We start from the raw sequence: 17,666 nt of genomic DNA on the forward strand, positions 1-17,666 counted from the left end.
CGAGCCAGTTTGATCATGATGACAGTCTGCATGTTCCCACGAACAGAAACACAAAAAACAGGACTTTATGTTGAGATAAAAAATGGGCAGTAACCAATAACTAGAATGCAGATAGTCATGGGCTCATCCGGAAGAGTACGTATTAATTTCCCAATACTTATATCATGGGAGTTTTTGTCACAAAGCCCCCAAGAAACAGAAGAAACAAGTACTCATCAGAGGAGTGCTTTCAGATGGTCAAATACGAGATATAGTAAAAAGAGATTGATTACAGGATCTAAGAGGCACAAATAAAGAAAGAAATGGTTATTCGAGCAGATGATCTTTGCTCTCAGCCAGACTATCACTAAGATTTGAGCCAAGAGATGCAAATTAAATGCTTTTGTGCACCTTACAACACAACTTGACAAATATGTATCATCCGATGCATCCCTATGTAACTTGTACAGAAGATAAACTAGCGAATCATACAGAGCGCGAGCACAGAAATATGATCAAGCACAAGGGACAGAGAGGTCGGAGCATTCCACCTACCAATATGAAAATAATCCCAAAGAGTATCAAGTAACAAAAGAGGCCTAAAATCTTGAAACTAGTTAACCATGGGCAGCAAATATCTTCAAGCTCAGTCATCAACGACGCCATGCAAAATCTCTTCTTCCTTCTCTTAAGCTTCTTCCTCTCCTATACTCAATCTCAGCATCCGAGCTGGACAAACCTGAATGGTACTTTCGACAACTTCTGGATGATCGCATCCTCCAAAGAATATTCTCATCATCTGTGTGGTTAATGGGAGTACTCAATCCAGGTGCATCTGAACTTGGCCTCCACGGTTTCCGTTCTGAGAGAATTGAGGGAAAGGCGTTAAAATTGCAGGTGTATGTATGGTTACAAGAAGAACATCAGAGCAAATGTTACATGAAGATTGTTACATAGGCAAAGGAATATAAATAACATGGATTCTCGTAATGAGTTGGACTCTCACCAAAGTTCAACTGAAATTACAAAGGACATCATGAATTGGACACTGTTGCTTTCATGTCCAGAAGCAACATTTCTTTGCATTTGTTAAGTTAAAAATACAACATGACTTATAACTATCCTTGCTCACCTAATGCATGCCATTAACTCGTAAGCAAGGATTCCTTCAATGGTATACAGATAAATGGAGGTTGTCGCCTTCTTACAGAGTGTAGCAGCCAGATCATAAAATATTGGCTTCCTACCCATTCTAGATGAGATGGTAACACCTTTACAGTATATCCACACTGATACAGATGATGAGGACGCCTTTGGGTACTTAAACACATGGCCCATAGAAAATGAATACAGCTCAGCTTTACTTTTTTCAACAAAATTGGAAAACTTCGATTACAAAGATTTTCCAAACAAATGGAATGGAAGAGCAGCCCCATCTAAGACTATATGCGTTACTGGAAGAACGATGAGTTGTAAACACTTGTACAGTACATTCATACTGATACAGATGACAAGGAAGCTTTTGGGTAGGTAAACCCATGGCCCACAGAAAAATGAAAACAATTCAATTTTACTTATGTTTACCAGAAATTTGGAGAATTCTTTCATTAAGATTCTCCAAACCAAACGGTATGGAAGAGTGGCCCTTTCTGAGACTATGCCTTACTGGCCGAACTTTAGCTGACACAGGAGAAAGGATGGATATCGTGACATAAGAAAAGTGACTTTACCTCTATGATTATTGCAAGACGATGACACTTCAAAGCGTGCATGTCTGGTAAGGGGATCTGGTTCAACTCCAAGACTTCTTGATGTTAGCAACGTTATGTGCGTTTTCTCTGCTTTTTGTTCTTCACCTCCAAAAACAGGCTGTAGGGTCTCCCCAGTAGAAGAGTTATTGGAGGCAAAGGAGTCATGCTGAAGGAATCGTCCATCGGATCAGAGATCTCCACATAATGGTTAGTGACAATTATTTCATCTGCACTGAACCCAAAGGATGCTCTATAAGCTTCTATTTCGTCGGCATCCTGCATGGGACTTCTATTGTTTTGCCGATTCTGGTATCCACTGCTACCATTATAAGCAACATCTGAATCCTTAGAAACACTTAATCTGCCACCAGTTTGAGGGAATGGAGGATTATGATCAAGATAAAATTCAGCAAATGTAGCCGGGCAGAAGAAATTAGTATCGTGAGCGGCTGCAGAGGAGCTTGCATTGTCTTGCCCATATAACCGGTCAGTACCACTTCCATGATACTTCCCACTTTGAGGAGAAGCCGATGGATCCCATTGCGAATGGAACTCCCTTTCTGGAAAAGACGATGATAACCCACCACTGGATATCCTCGAAACAGGTGATCGCAGACTACTGGAAGGGCTTCCAGGGTAAAGTGGATAATTCGCCTGAAGATCATTCCCGGCAAGGTAACTGCTCCTATCGGCACCCTTGAGGCCCCTTGAAGATGAAAGGAACTGTGCATAAGGAACATCCGGTGAGGACGGTGTAGTTAAATGGGCCAACTCTGGTGGAGGAGTGAGAGGGGCAGTTGATGGCTCAGTTGTGAAGGTTGAGAAAACTGGAGGAGAAACAAGTTGTGTTTCATGAGCATAGGGCCCCGTGGCATACATTGTGGATGAAGGGCCACCGGGTGAGTTGGCTGATAAAGATAGGAAACAACTAGGTGATTGAGCCGTTGAAGGGAGAGCAGAGTTTGTAAAGGATGCTGGTGAAGAAGGAGGTGCAAGAAGAGAGGGAACTAGTGCTGTCCCTGGGTTAGCCAACCCAATGGCTTGAGGTCTGTTTGGCTGGTTTGCTGCAGCATTTCCCTCTGGAATACGAGATGCAGGAACTATACGCTTTCCACCTTTCTGAGAACCAAAACAAGGAAAAGCACCAAGGCATCCTCCCCATCTCTTTCGCAGTTCAATATGTCAGAAATTAAGTATCTCAGATTTCTCGACATCAATATATTCCGAATTAAAGAAAACAGAGAGCAATGCAGAGGAAAGACGGGCCAACTCTGAAAAGTTCCCTTCCAGTTACTAAAGTAGGCTCTGCTTTAAGTATCCGACCTGACGAGGTTTGTCTTGTAAATTGACAAGAACCTTTTTGTTAGTATACTTCAAGAACATGAGCAGCGATGGCCTTGAAAGTTTCTTTAACGTGTGAAAAGGTGCTGCTGCCACAGGCAGTACTAGAATGATATGACTATTGCCATGCCACGTCAAAAGTGACATGTCAAAAGAAAAAGGGTACATAAAACTAAGATTTCAGAGACAACCTCACGAAAAGAAAGATAATACGCACAGGCTGCTCTCTGTTTGATTGACATTAAAACCGTCATCGTGAAAACAAGAGCATTTATCAAATAAATTTATGACAAATCTGAATATGTATAGTTTGTAGTGAGATAGGCGCTGAAGATTTTCTCAATGAACTTTGAGGAATTAGAAAATTAATTATTTTCCAAAATATCTTGAATGACACATTCTATTAGAAATTTTGTTCTCAATGCGATATCCTCATCTGTAAACATTACATACAAATATATCCTGTAGAGGAATCAGAAGTCCATATAGTAACAAAATTAGTAATGACACTCCATTCAATATTGAAAAAATGTTGCTAGTCTTGCTGTTTAATAATGCACAATTTTAACTAGAGGTAGTCAGGACTTCTCTTTTAGATTCTCAGCTCTTGCGAAGGGTTTTATATGAAGCTTCACATAACAACAAGAAGCAGCTTTTCTACCGACCACACCTATGGTTTGAAGTAACCTTCATTTCTAAAAATAAAAAAACCAGAGGCTGTATTGAAGCTGAACGACAATATGTTTTAACTCCTTGAGGGGTCCATAGAATTCGTATCTTCAGTTGACTTTTACAGACAAAACCCATTCGTTGCCCAAAAAAAGGAATAAATTCAACATAAGCCTTGACGGCGAAGGTGTTGCTATCTAAGAATATGTATATACTCAACAATTTCAAAATAAAAAAAAAAATAAAAAAACTTGCAATTAGATAAGATCAAGGAACACTGACTACTCGTGCCTTGCGTTCTGTAAAAACAGCAGTGCCCAACTCCAATTTCTTACCCAACTGGCCTATTCTACTGGATCTGAAGATGATAACTCGACAACAGGAGTCAATATCCGATTTATACGACGACACTCCTTCTTCATCAAGACTAAGAGGCATACCCATGTTATATACACAAAGCAATTCCTTCATGAAAAAGAAAGGACGGGCGAGTAAAGAAAACTAAGCCTGCATTTCGTCTCAACTTCACTTCTAGCAGCCGTAAAATCCGTCGTTCAATCACTTCTTAGCGATTCTCTGAACCACTACTCAATAGTGTGAGAACTAGATCTAAAGGACAATCGCAGATGATTGGACCCGTAAAACAATGAACAAAATTGAACACCCAAAGAAAAACCCAACCCCAGATCTGACCCAGATAGCCAATGCAATGCCACAACAACAAACGAACAAAAAAGACACCAACTTTCTCAAAAAGAAGAAGAATTCTCAAACGCACGTACCCGTTCTTGCTGCTGCGGCTGAGGAATTCTAATCTGCTCGGAACCCATCCCGCTCATTCACTCAGTCCCACGCGGTAACTCGACTCACCGACTCGCTCGATCGAAGTGCAATCCCAACGCGTCCCGTTTAACCGTTCAACGGCACCCAGAAAAAAGAAAGGAAGGAAGGAAGGAAGGAAAGGCACTTGCTTTGGCTCGCGGCAGGTGCTTGCCACCGCCAACAACGAAGCCACCTTCGAGCTTCTCGTGGAGTCGAGAGCTCAGCTCGAGAATCGCTTCGTGGGTTTTGGGAATGGATTACATACGCTCGAGATCCTCCGCTTAAGAGGCTCGAAGGGAAGCGGAAGCGGAAGCGGACGTGGAGTGGATTTTGTCGCGAAGAGTAAAACGAGAGATAGAGAGAGAAAGCATTGACTAGAGTACGACGATGTTGTTGTTGTTGTGAAGATGATGATAAAATAAATAAATAAAATAAAAACAGGGAGCGTCGCGGAAGGAAAAGACCGATGGGAACTCACACAACATCAAAAGACAAAAGCGAAAGGGACTCGAAGTGTGCGATGGGGAAAGCACAAGACGGGTGGAGAGATTTTTCTCTTGTCACGTTTTAGTTTTCTCTCAACAATCTTTCCCTTTCCTTCTTCATTCCCCCCCTCCTTTTCTTCTCTCTCTCTCTCTCTCTCTCTCTCTCTCTTTTCTTCTTCTTCTTCTTTTTCTCTCTTTTTTTTGGTCTTTTTAATGCGTATTTAGATTAATATAATTATGGTGGAACCAAGAAGAAAGAGTCAAAAAAAGATGAATCGTCTTTTTTTATACTTAGCCAAAGCATCGGACTAATTCTCTATCTATTCCTTCCGATTGACTTGGTCAAAACATTAGTCTCGCAACTTACGAGGAAATACATATTGCTCAAAATGTGACTCCCGTGTTGAAATGATATTGAATATTCAAAAGGATTGTCCAATTGTCAGCATGATATGACTTGAGTTATCCCATCACAGTATTTGGGAGAATTTTTGTCAATGACTTTATTGCGATTGTTGAATTCAAATATCATTGGTAAAGTGCTATCGGATTTTCATCATAATTGGAGCATAACTATTGAAGTGGGTGTGTGATTTTTTCGGTAATGGATAAACACATCACTTTTCTTGAACGACTTTATTTTCCCTTCAAATCCTGTATAAGTAATTCAGTTTTACATAAAGGAGATCATTAAAGTTCTGACTATGCACAACACGATACTAAGTGAATCAGGCACTTCTTTAACTTTGGTCAAATGGAATCCTCCACCTTTTGGGTGGATTAAATTCAATACAGATGGGGCCTCTAAGGCAACCCAGAAGTTGCTAGTGCAAGGGATTTATTTAGAAATAAAGGAGGTGACTAGAGTGGTGGTTTTGCCGCATTATAGGAATATGTTTGCTGACGCAAACAAAACTTTGGACTTTGTGGCTAAGATCGACTTCACAAAACAACTTAATTTTTATAAGATCATTATTGAGATTGACTTTCACTAATCTTCCTAATATAGAACTTATAATTGATAATGTTCGCCTTGTTTTGCTTAAAAATATTACAAGATTATTGCGCTCTCATTATGAGTTTAGAGTGCAACATGACTTTTGAAAAAGGTAGTTACCTTGATTAACTTACTAATTTTAAAATCAATAAGCACTTAAATATTATCATTACCTTCTATAGAGTTACTTCACGCTTTACTAAAGTAATTGCCTAAAGAACTATTTTTTTTTAATAATATTCTTGCTCTATTGTTTTCGAAAAAAATTATATAACTTGCGCTCTTAAGTGGCAATATACATTAGAAATTCTAATTTTACGCTTTAAGTATTGACACAAAATGCTTATTAAAGCCATAAAAGGCAACGACTTAAAGTGATAAGTTCTAAACACTACATATAATAAGTAGCAATGAAAATCAATTATACATAATCACATCAAACCTATCGTTAGGAAAGCAATTTCTACATTTGTCCCTCGAATGAAGCCTACCAAGTTTTTCTATGCATGATTGGCCCTGCAAGGAAGTGAGAATCATACTATTCTAAGTACATCGCACCAATCAAACTGTTAAATTTTCGATATCTGGAAAGTTTTGGTGACAAGCACAATCAAGAATATGAACTTGTTCACCAAAAAACAACAATCATTAACGTTATCATACAGTAATTAATCTCCTAACTGAACGATGCCTATGTAGATTGTTGTAAATCACCACGTCATGCTTGTATTCACTACTTAATTTCTGTCTCCTTTATCCGTTTGAAAGAACAGAACTAGAACGGTGGGCTACATCCTGATATAAGCATAGAGAAACATGAAGTAAGTAGGTGTCTTTCCTATGGTCCCCTTGGTCTAGGATGAGTGGTCTCAGGCCCCAGCGTTGAATCTTAGACCTGATGTCGGAATATGGCTTGATTTCGTGGTTCATATGCACGAGAATATAGACACGGGTACGATTAGGTGCTTTATAGCATAATAGGGTATAAACCCATGATTGGATCTCTCGTCATCCTACAGCGGTCGATCCATGCACATAGCAAAAGTTTCCCTCCCTAACTTTCACTTTTTTAGATGTGTAATTTCAACTTCGTATAATGCTTCTTTACTTAGCAAATGAACCCAAAACTTAGAACTCCCAGGAGCCGCCATAAAAGTCGCAGCTAAAGCTAAAAAGAACCAAGGTCATGATGGATCTGCTGATCTTTCCATAAAAGTCGCAGCAAACCCATCACATATCGGTCACGATATTTCCATATACTTGCGCATAAAAAAGTCACGGTACCATAGCAAGCAATATAGTACGATGAAGTCGGCCGTATCAGATCTATCATTGAATGCACCTAAGCTTATCTAGACCGATAGGGCATTTGACTTTTTACTTTTTATCTTTTGAAAAAAGTTGAAATCAGAACCAATATCGTCAAAGAAAAACAAAGAAAAGAAAAAAATATCCATGACCACTTGGCTGCCTCGTCGAACACGGACGCACAAATACAAGTTCGAGCCATGGCATTGGCAGATATCTGATCATTTTATGCTTTGAGTATGTCAGAGGGACTTCCTAACTTTTGACATTATCGGTGGGGCAGCGGTTACGAACTCGTCAATTTTGAACCTTTAGATTCTAAGCGAATAAAGTAAGTATGGATTAGGAATATGATTTCTTCTTCTAGTAAAGTCCAATGAGCTATACCAATATTTCATTTCTTAACTTTGGCTCAAATAATTCATGAATTTTGGCTTAATGTGAAACATGGTTCATAAACTTTTATTCAACGTAATTCTTGAACTTCAGCCAATTGTGTAATGTAACACTTGAACTTTTAATACACTCGTTGTGATCCCTGGACTTTCAGTACATATTTAGCTTACTTTTGAATTATATAAAAATATTTAATATCGTCATTCTATTAATTCAAATTCACGAACAATATTAAATATTTTTATATAGTTGAGAAACTAAGTTAAACATGTACCAAAGATCCATGAATCATAATAAACAAATTTAAAGTTTAGAGACTGTATTGTATATTGGATCAAAGTTCATTAACTATTGGGTTAATACCTTGAAAAACCCCAAACTGGTACACTTGTGACAAATTTACCCCAAACTATTTTTTTGACCACCAAAAATCCAAAACTGGTATACTTTTGACAAATTTACCCCAAACTGGTACACTTGTGACAAATTTACCCTCTGTTAGTTTTCGTTAAATTTTACTATTAAATTATTAAGTTAAATTACACGTAATAATTAATTGATATACCAATTTAAGATTTTATACTGTTTATCACAGTTTACAATTTTTGTGATTTTTTTGTGGTATTAATCTAATTTACTGGGGGGTATATTTGTCACAAATTTACCAGTTTTGAGTTTTTTGCGGCCGAATAAATTAGTTTGGGGTAAATTTGTCATAAATGTACCAGTTTATGGTTTTTTATAATTAGTCGAGGTAAATTTGTCACAAGTGTACCAGCTTGAGGTTTTTTATGATCAAAAAAATCGTTTTGGGTAAATTTATCACAGGTGTACCAGTTTGGGGTTTTTCAGGATATTAACCCTTAACTATTTGTATCATTTTCTCTCCATTTTTCTTTCCAACAAGGAAAAGTAGGCCAAAAGAAAAGGAAAAGCACCGCGAAATCTAAGAGGCTATAAAACTAGTGAGCCCTAAAGCCGACTACAAAGAGGAGCTTGTGGGCCTTATGGAGCCCATTCCTTACATAACCGAAGGATGTAAACTAATGGCATTGTTGGCCCAAAGAGATGGTGTTTGGGTCCATTAGTGTTAGTCGAGGCCCATAAGAACCACAAAACCATTTACTAGCGTGCAATTGGGTTCATTCTTTTTAAAGTATGATACTTTTCTATAAAACTAGAAAATAAACTACTCGAAAATCTTCATATTTTTATCTTACATCACATCTTATGGTAATTTATTGCTAATGATTAGAATATATGCATATGGATATGCTAGTGCAAATTGAGAGCTAGATAAGTAGTGTAAAGTTTCCGACGAAAGAACTAATATATAGTTAGAATCAAAGTTAAAAGAAGTTTTGTCTATTCTTGTCATATGGCACTAAATTATGCATCTTTGAAAGTTATTTGATCTAGTGGCAAGCCACATGGTTTAATTGTGTCCACATGGTTTAATTGTGTTACATGACCAATATTCAACCATTTAGTATAAGGGTGAGCACCGGATCTAGTTTAACCCGGGCATCAAACCAATTTGGCCTAGACTTACCTATTCAATGCTTATTTTAGGGAGAACCAATTAGGTCCCTGGTTCCGTGAACCTAGATCATCTTAGGACCAATTCGGTTCTTTAGGTTTAACCACTTTCGAAGCCTCTTTAAAAATAAAAAAGGGAAAATTACTTTTGCGCCCATAAAAATTTAACATTAAAAGACAACAACATAACCACTGAACTAACAAAAGTATTTGTGGTAATGGTGTGACTTTTAAATTTTATTACACGAATTTGGTTTATAACCAAAACATGAAATGGGCCAATTCCCATGTAGAACCAGGATCTACATCGAAACTCACAAGTTCAAAAACTAGTGATATCAAAACTAACCAATTCGGTTCTCGTTCTAATCTCTTGGAATCGAGGTTCTTGGGAAATGACTCATCCAAAAATAAATTACCCCTAGCAACATTAGTTTAATGGTTTGTCACTCTCAAATATCTTTCACTTATTAAACTGGTGACTGTATTATTAAAATGTTAAGCTAAAGAATTTCTCTATTCAATGTAAATTTCATTGCATATTATGTTGAATTATTCGAACAAAATAAGTTATAATTAAAATAATAGTAGTTTACTTGTCAAGAACAAATGTATATCATTCGTTCCATTTTTGCCTTTTTTTCCTTGTTAAGCGGTTTACTTTATTTTAATTTATGTGTTTTTATTTAATTTATATTTTTCTTTTCTTGGTTAGATATTTGTTGAATGAAAAAAGTTATACCATTCAATATTGCACAAAATAAATCTACAAATTGAAGAACAAAAAGCAATGTACCAAATTTACATTAATTAAATACATGGGTGCAATATCTAATTTCCAAATGAAACAAAGAACCCACATGGTTATTTAAGAGAATTCAAGGGCTTAGATGACTCAATTTCTCATCGAACAGGACGAACTTTAATTCTTCTTTGAATGCAATTCAAGAGCCATAATGGCTTGATCTCAAATTAAATTGCGCTTGCTATCTTCATTTTTGTTATTAGCACAATTCAAGGCCTCAGTGGCTTGGCCTCAAATTAGATAACGCAATTGTCCATTCCCTTCCACAAACTGGATTTAAAGGACCCAAAGGCTCGATATCAAATATAAGATAGTTGAGATTTTGATGATCCAAACATCTGGTAAGGTCCAACATGGTGTCGTGTCATTGAAGATCTTTAATATTCAAGAACTTCTTGAAGCAACTTCACATATTTTAAAAGTCTCCCTTTATGGAGAGCTCTCCTATTTATAGAGATGACGAGAGGAGTTTTTGATCCAAGTGATTGCTCTTGATCGATCAAATCAAGATTGTATATTGACAATTGGAATTTTGATCCATATACTTTGATTTAATTAAATAACAACCCCATTTTATATTTGTTGTGGATAAATGTTAGATTTGATTTTGCTCCTGCAATCGACCAATATCTTCGTTCAAATTTTATTGTTGTACCATGATTTCATGTCGTAATTTGATTGGACAATTATGCTTGCCAATAAAGCCGAATTTTCTACTTGGCTCAAATTTTTTGCTGTTTGCAGATACTTGTAAGGAACCACATGGAAAATAAGCGATGAAACTATAATGTAAAATACTCGCTATTTTTTTTTTTTTTTTAAAGTTTGAACTTAACAAGAAGTAAAATCCTCCATAGACTTTCTTTTTATCCAGTTTCACACATTTATACTTGATATAGATATAACATAGAAATCTAGCGATGATTCAATATAATTGAAAATGTTTTCTCTATTTTACCCTCTCTTTTTAAGTTTAAATTCAACAAGAGATAAATGTCGTATACCTTGTCATTACTTATTTTCTGAAACTTAAATCCAACAAATTAAAATTTGACATATAAAAAATCATTTAATTAAAAATACATTGTTGAATGTGCCCCACGTGAGATAGCCGCATCACATAACAAATAGAAAAGCAAAATAAAGTCTCACATGTTTAGCTTTACTCGATCTTTTTAATTCAATACATAGTTGATCATCCAATTTTCAACGTAGCAAGATGTTTTTATAAGTTAAAATGGTTAAGTGTCTCAGGAAGCTAAATTCCCACGTCGAATGTGCTAGAGTTTCTTAACACGGCACAAGAGTTTCGATCCGATATCCTCGCACCCTTTTAATCCCCCGTTACTCATGTCAAAATGCGAATTCAAACCGCCCTTTAATCCTGCATCCTACATGTGGAAGTTCTGTGTTCTCTTGTCGGTTGTATTGTATGTACCACCCACCATCATGATCCAGCCATGAGCAAAGGATGGTCCATCGCTCATCTCCTTCCTCTATCTCAATCATGCGTGTCCTTCGTTTTGTCACCGAGTGTACTTCTAATACAAACCCAAACAAAAAGAAAGAGAAAATCAAAGGGAAAATCCTCCTTTTCCCTCTTTTTGTACCCCGTCCGGATTTATTTATGAAGGGAAAAAAGCGCTTGCTAATGTCCATGTAATGCACGCACAATTTAATTTGCACATGGCAACGAAGTGGTGGGCTCTCCCATATTCTCTTTCTTTTCTCCCCCTCTCTTTTCCCGATCAATTTGATTACGTTATAATTATGAAAATATATTCTCAACCCATTTCTTCACAATTTAAATTACGACATAAGTTTGGATCGTAGGGCTTTACATCTACATTTTTTTTTTTAATTCGCTTGTAAAAGCCCGACTTCCATTCGCAAAGAAGATGCTGCGATTCAAGGAGAGCAACTCTCCCTATTATCCGGAATCACATCAAAAATGCGAGTCGAACTCGAGATGTCTAATCGATTTTAAATCCCGTAACCCGCTCGATCAAAATTTCGAGGTTCGTGCCGGGACAAATCGGGTGGATGCTTGCTTGCGGTGGGGGCGGGCGGGCAACAGCGACAGCGGAGGAGGGGACAGGAACACACTGTGGGGCTCATGCGCACGCGACCAAAACCCACGATGCAATCACGAGGCCAAAGCGAAAGTGTCGGCAGCGAGGGAGAGCATCTTAAGCTCGTTGCCGAGTCAATTTTCCTCGGGTCAGTCCACGATGCTCTTTGGCATATCATTACTTATTGCCAAAAATAAAAATAAAGAAAAGGGCAAAAGACGGCCCCCCGCCTTTAATTTTATTCATTTCTGAATTCCGAGAAAATGTAGGAATTCGGAAAAAGGGAATCCCAATCTCTTTCGCAGAGCTCGGTCTCGGCTGTCGGTTCCGCGGTACTGCTCGAAAGTGATGACTCCACTGTTCCTTAGGCCCCCCAAAGTTTGTTTTAATTAATTAAAGAGCATGATTACAACGTTCTATTCGGCAAATCGTCCTCTTTCTCTAATTTAACCTAGGTTGGAAGGAGATGGAACACGTGAATCTAAGCGGTTGTTGATGATGGCGCAACGGCGATGATTCTTTCTGAAATTTTTTATTGAAAAATAACCCGTAAAATATTTTCATTTTGGAAGATTTTTAACGCCCTTTCTAACTACGAGGAAACCGACCTTAGAAGCGGGCATTTCGCCCCATTTTCTCAAATTCAGCAATTATTGCACACGATTTGTTTGGAAGAGAAGAAAAGGGGAGAGACTAATTACAAGTAAGTTTCTATGAAAATTAAAAGCCAGGTCTGTGCCAGATTTGGGCTTATGATGAATACAGCTACCTTATGAAGATTTTGACTTCTTTTTTTCTGGCGGAATTATGAAGATTTTTACACCGGTTGGCTTCCTTATCCAGAAGGTGATTTTTCCTTTGTTTAGCTGGTATGCATGCATGCCATCTCATGATGAAAAAGCCAGCAGCCCTGGTGAACAATTAACTCTTCGTTAATCACCCGCTTTGTCGGCTATGAAGGGCAATAATAATAGGAGTGGAGATTTGACTCTTCTTTAACCACTAAGTTGACTCCAGCTATCGATCAGCGTCAACCGGTCCGGGGTCGACATCATCCTCCAATTATAGCCTATGATTTTATTTAGACCTCCCTTATGTAAAAGTTAGGTAATAACGCATCAGCATATTAAAAAGCCTCGATCGACTGGGCTTTTGTACGCGAGAATAATCATTTAAGAATCATTCCATCTTTTGCTAGCTAGCTTTCGGGTTGGACGATATCAAAGCCGGACATCATCCCTTTTCGCGCCTGTTTACCTTGTTAATCATACCTCACATGTTATTTCTAAGTCGACTTGCATGGAAGAGAGGACATTGAAATATCCCAAACTTTTTTATAGGACATTTGAACGATGATGATAATGAAAAGAGAAATAAAAATGGAAAAAATGACATTGGATTGGAGGTCGATCATCTAGGCTCTGTTTGACAACTTGCCAAACAGTAACAATTTTTATTTTTTTATTCTCGGAAGTAGATTTGTAATAGAAATTCGTTTAGTAAAATTCTTATTCCCCATAACAAATTTCTATTTTTTTATTCTTAAAAGTAGAATTTGAACAAAATCAAGAAGTATAAAAAGGTTGATTCTTTGTTCCTATGAACAATTTCATAATCAAGCCAACTCATTTGTTCTCTTTTATCTTTTTTTCTTCTTGTTCTTCTTCCCACTCTTCTCTTCTTCAACCGCCATTGTTGCTGTTGCTGCCGCCCACCGCCACAGGTCGCCAACGACTAGTTTGGCGAGGTCCGACGAACTTTGTGGAGGCTCCCCAAACCTCCCTTAGCCATTGGCGAGGCTCGCTTGATCGGGCGAGGTCCAGTGCTGCCGACAACTGGGTGAGCTTGGCCTTGCCTAGCCAAGGCTCGGCCTCGGCGAGGGCTAGCGACACTCAAGGGTTAATTTTTAAATAATTTTATCACTTTTTTCTTCTTTTCTTTTTTTCTTTCATTTCTCCTCTTCTTCTTCAAGGGTTGTTGGTTGTCGGCCCTTGTCTAGCCGGTCGTTGGTCATCCCAAGGCCGACGACCGGCAACCCTTGAAGAAGAAGAGGAGAAAGGAAAGAAAAAAAAAAATAAAATAAAATATTTAAAAATTTAAAGGAAAATGATTTGAAGTAAAATTTTTTAGAACAATGCCAAACACAATTTTATTTTAGGAATTGAAATTTTGACATTCTGCAAATGACTTAAAATATTTAAAAATTATTTCGAAGAATGGAATAAAAAAAAATCATTTTTTATCAGAAATTGTTATTGAGAACAAAAATGTTATCGAACGCCGGTATTAATTTCACTAGGAACATACATTTGACAAGCGGACAAGGAGGCCGTATAAACTGTTGCTTTCTATGTGGGTACGCCAATATCCCAATAAGAAATATAAAATATTAATTAAGAAAAGAAAGCCCAGATTAAAGAAAATAAAAGGGGAGCCCTAATTATTATGTCGAAGAAGAGAGAAAATGAAATGGTCAGATTTCCAGCTGCAGAGACGTGCCAACAGCCGATCTCTTTGTCCTTTCTCTACCGACTCCTACCACCTTAGCTGGATTCCTAATCATCTCTCCTTTCCCCCTCGCCGCCAGTTGCATTCATTTACGTTTTATCATATATTTGATTTCTTGCTTTTATTCCATTTATATTATTATTATTATTATTTTTTTTTTTTGCAATTACGAGGGTCCTGCTCTTGGCTCTTACATGTTAAAAATGTCGGGGCGGCAAATGATCTTCTCGCGAGCGTGTCGGTTACTTCTTCTGGCGAAACGTGGATCCGTCCAAATGGGCATGTGCCGAAAACTAGAACACCGTCGGTTTGAGTTCTGGAGAGCATGTTCCATGCGATTCCCGGATCTATCCATGTTTCTAGTAATGGCAATGGCGAGTCCACACAACTATGTCGATAAAAGCAAAGCTGTTACTTCCGAGAAATTAATGCGCCCGAGACTGTACGGGTATAATTTCTTGTCTCGATTCCTCGGGATAATTCGGGCAAGATGACGAAAAAGATATGCCGGATCGAGCACGGACGGATGGCACGACGCAGAGTCAGTAATTTGGAAGAAGGCGCGCATTATTACAGGATGCAAGGTGGTCGATCACATCTCGGGTCGCTCGATTCAAAACGAAAACTCCAACCATCTTTCCCCATCGACGAAGAACCGAGAGCGTATGTAACTAAGTCAATCTCGAAACACAGATGTTGCTGTCCTAATGCGTGCGTGCGTCCTAGGGTTGGACTTTGGTGGTTATGTCCAATGGAGTAATCTGATGGGGCCATCAATCAGCCAACACCTCTCACCCACTCCATCTTTTACACAAACTCGCACAGCGTTCCAAGGTCGCGAAATCCGTCGAAGCTTCGTCTCCAGCACTTAACCTCATCTGGAGTCATGACTTTTTGCATAAGTTTTTATTGGATCGTTTATTCAATTTATTTCCATCGGATGGTGCCGTTGAAGGTGACCTCTCGTCGCAACTACTAATCTCGATCTGTTGACCTTTTTTTAATGTTCTCTCAGTCCATGAGGCCCGCAGCAGCGCAATTCTCAGAGCACTAAATGCGCCCAGTCAATAATACCATCTTGAATGCGAAGAAAAGAGGGAAAAAAAAATAAAATTCATCGACTTGGTTGGAGATCTGACCGTATTTTCATATGTACGTAATTTTGAGTAGGAAACAAGAAGTAAAAAAATGGAAATTTTATTGAAGAAGTCGAATGCTGTAAAGAGTAAAGAGAAAACTCAGCAAAAACGATGTCGAAAATCTTTGGAAATTCAAATGAGTTATAATTGTATCCAATGAGGTTTTAAATATACAGACATACCTGCGCTTGATTGATATTCTGGTTAAGAAATAAATGGTTTCTATCATTTTATAAACAAAGCACCTTTTTTTTTTTTTTTATGAATTTTCTTTTGGCCTGTTTTACAAACCGACGGGATCCAATGTAGACATTGATGTGAACTGCATGGAGTCTCTGGGTCGTCCTAAGTTTCACCGAGGAGACTTCGAGGAACGACGCCCTTGGAAAAATTGGACGTGGGTAATTCCCGCAGAAGTCAAATGACATCAGACAAGAAACCAAGAACAATTCTTCCCTGGAATAAAGACAGAAAAAGCAATATAAAAATATATTATTTTACCCCTACTACTAATCTGCAGCTCGTGGGTAGAATTTGCAGGACCCTGAAACCAAGGAAATCACGGATAATAAAATAAAACGAAAGTACATCTCTCTCTCTCTCTCTATACGTTTTTCACGGGAAATGCTGAAGCAACCTTTTCTCGGTTGGCATCGTAGAAATCTACGTCTGCTTATTTACAGAGGCCAATCATTGGGTCGAGCTTGTATCTGCTTAGAATAAGCACTCGTCTTCTTGTTCGAGATGAAGCAGGGATTAAAAAAAAAGGAAAGGAACACGAGAGAAAGTAAAAGTCAAAAAAAGAAGAAAAGAAAAGCCGAAGAGAGAGAAGAAAGTCAATGAATTTGAGCTAGCGAGAGAGAGAGAGAGAGAGAGAGAGAGAGAGAGAGATGGGAGGTATAGAAAACAACGTACAAACATCATGTGGGTAGGTGGGGTCGAAGTGGAGGGAGACATTAAGAAAGGAAATCAGGAGCATAAAAATACAGCTAGCAGACCGTTCAGCGACGTGACCGCCTAATATCCACATGTGCTCTCTCCCTCTCTCTCTTTTCCTTTTGATTATTCGATTAATTAAGTAATCTTGATTAGCTAGTGTATCGGATCTCTTGCTGTCCGAATCGGCAAGACTCTGCAACAGCGCTGCGCTCATTGGTTTCTTCCATTCTTTTCGGCTTTTCTTTTTCCCAAATTTTCCATTTTTCTCCAAAACTCTGTGAAATGCCGTCCCGGGAGATAACTTTCTGTAGGTAGTTTTCAACAGTTGAGATCATTAACTCTAAGGTGGTCGAACGTTAACGTCTCGCTGCTGACGTGGAAACATGAGAGAGAGAGAGAGGCGTTCTTGCCTTTTGGATGATTACTTGTTGTTAGAGTTTAAGGTTAACGTCTAGTGCCGCATCAGCAGTGTCGGCGGAGAAGTTGATGAGCAGACACACAAACCAAAAAAGCAAATAAAGAAAAGGGAAAACAAATGAATAAATAAAGCAAAATGGGTGGTGCGGAGCTGGAAGGAGCGCTCTTGATGAGTCTCTGTCTTCTTCGCACACAGTGAAATTTTCATTTTTTCACTTTCTACTGTACCCGGTCATACTCATAAAGGGCATAGAAAAAGGTGGTCTTTTTTTGGAAGAGTCTTCCCGATGCAAGAATAAAAAATGGCGAGGGGGTTTGTTTTCTTGCAGTAAACAAGATAAGGAAAGGGGTGTTCCAAGAGCAGAGCAATTATTCGGGTCTTTTTATTTTTAGCAATGCAGAATAAAAAATGTGTTCTTTATTTTATTTCAACTGGTAGGTGTTGGTGAAGGGGAGAGAGATTGGGATTATAATGATTATTAATAGTTCCCCTTTTAAT

The 17,666-nt window shown here is 38.2% G+C and overlaps 1 protein-coding gene across 1 annotated transcript; it reads right to left on the minus strand.

The window, feature by feature from the left end:
• Positions 1 to 291: 291 nt before the first annotated feature.
• Positions 292 to 4,968, minus strand: LOC104450371 (uncharacterized protein At1g76660). Its single transcript, XM_010064893.3, has 3 exons — positions 4,523 to 4,968; positions 1,710 to 2,894; positions 292 to 841 (listed from the first exon to the last, which is right to left on the minus strand). The coding sequence occupies exons 1-2, from the start codon at positions 4,577 to 4,579 to the stop codon at positions 1,803 to 1,805; spliced, it is 1,149 nt and encodes a 382-aa protein (XP_010063195.2). The 5' UTR covers positions 4,580 to 4,968; the 3' UTR covers positions 292 to 841; positions 1,710 to 1,802.
• Positions 4,969 to 17,666: the final 12,698 nt, after the last annotated feature.

This window comes from Eucalyptus grandis, chromosome 6 (assembly GCF_016545825.1).
Source record: "Eucalyptus grandis isolate ANBG69807.140 chromosome 6, ASM1654582v1, whole genome shotgun sequence".
NCBI classification, from domain to species: domain Eukaryota; kingdom Viridiplantae; phylum Streptophyta; class Magnoliopsida; order Myrtales; family Myrtaceae; genus Eucalyptus; species Eucalyptus grandis.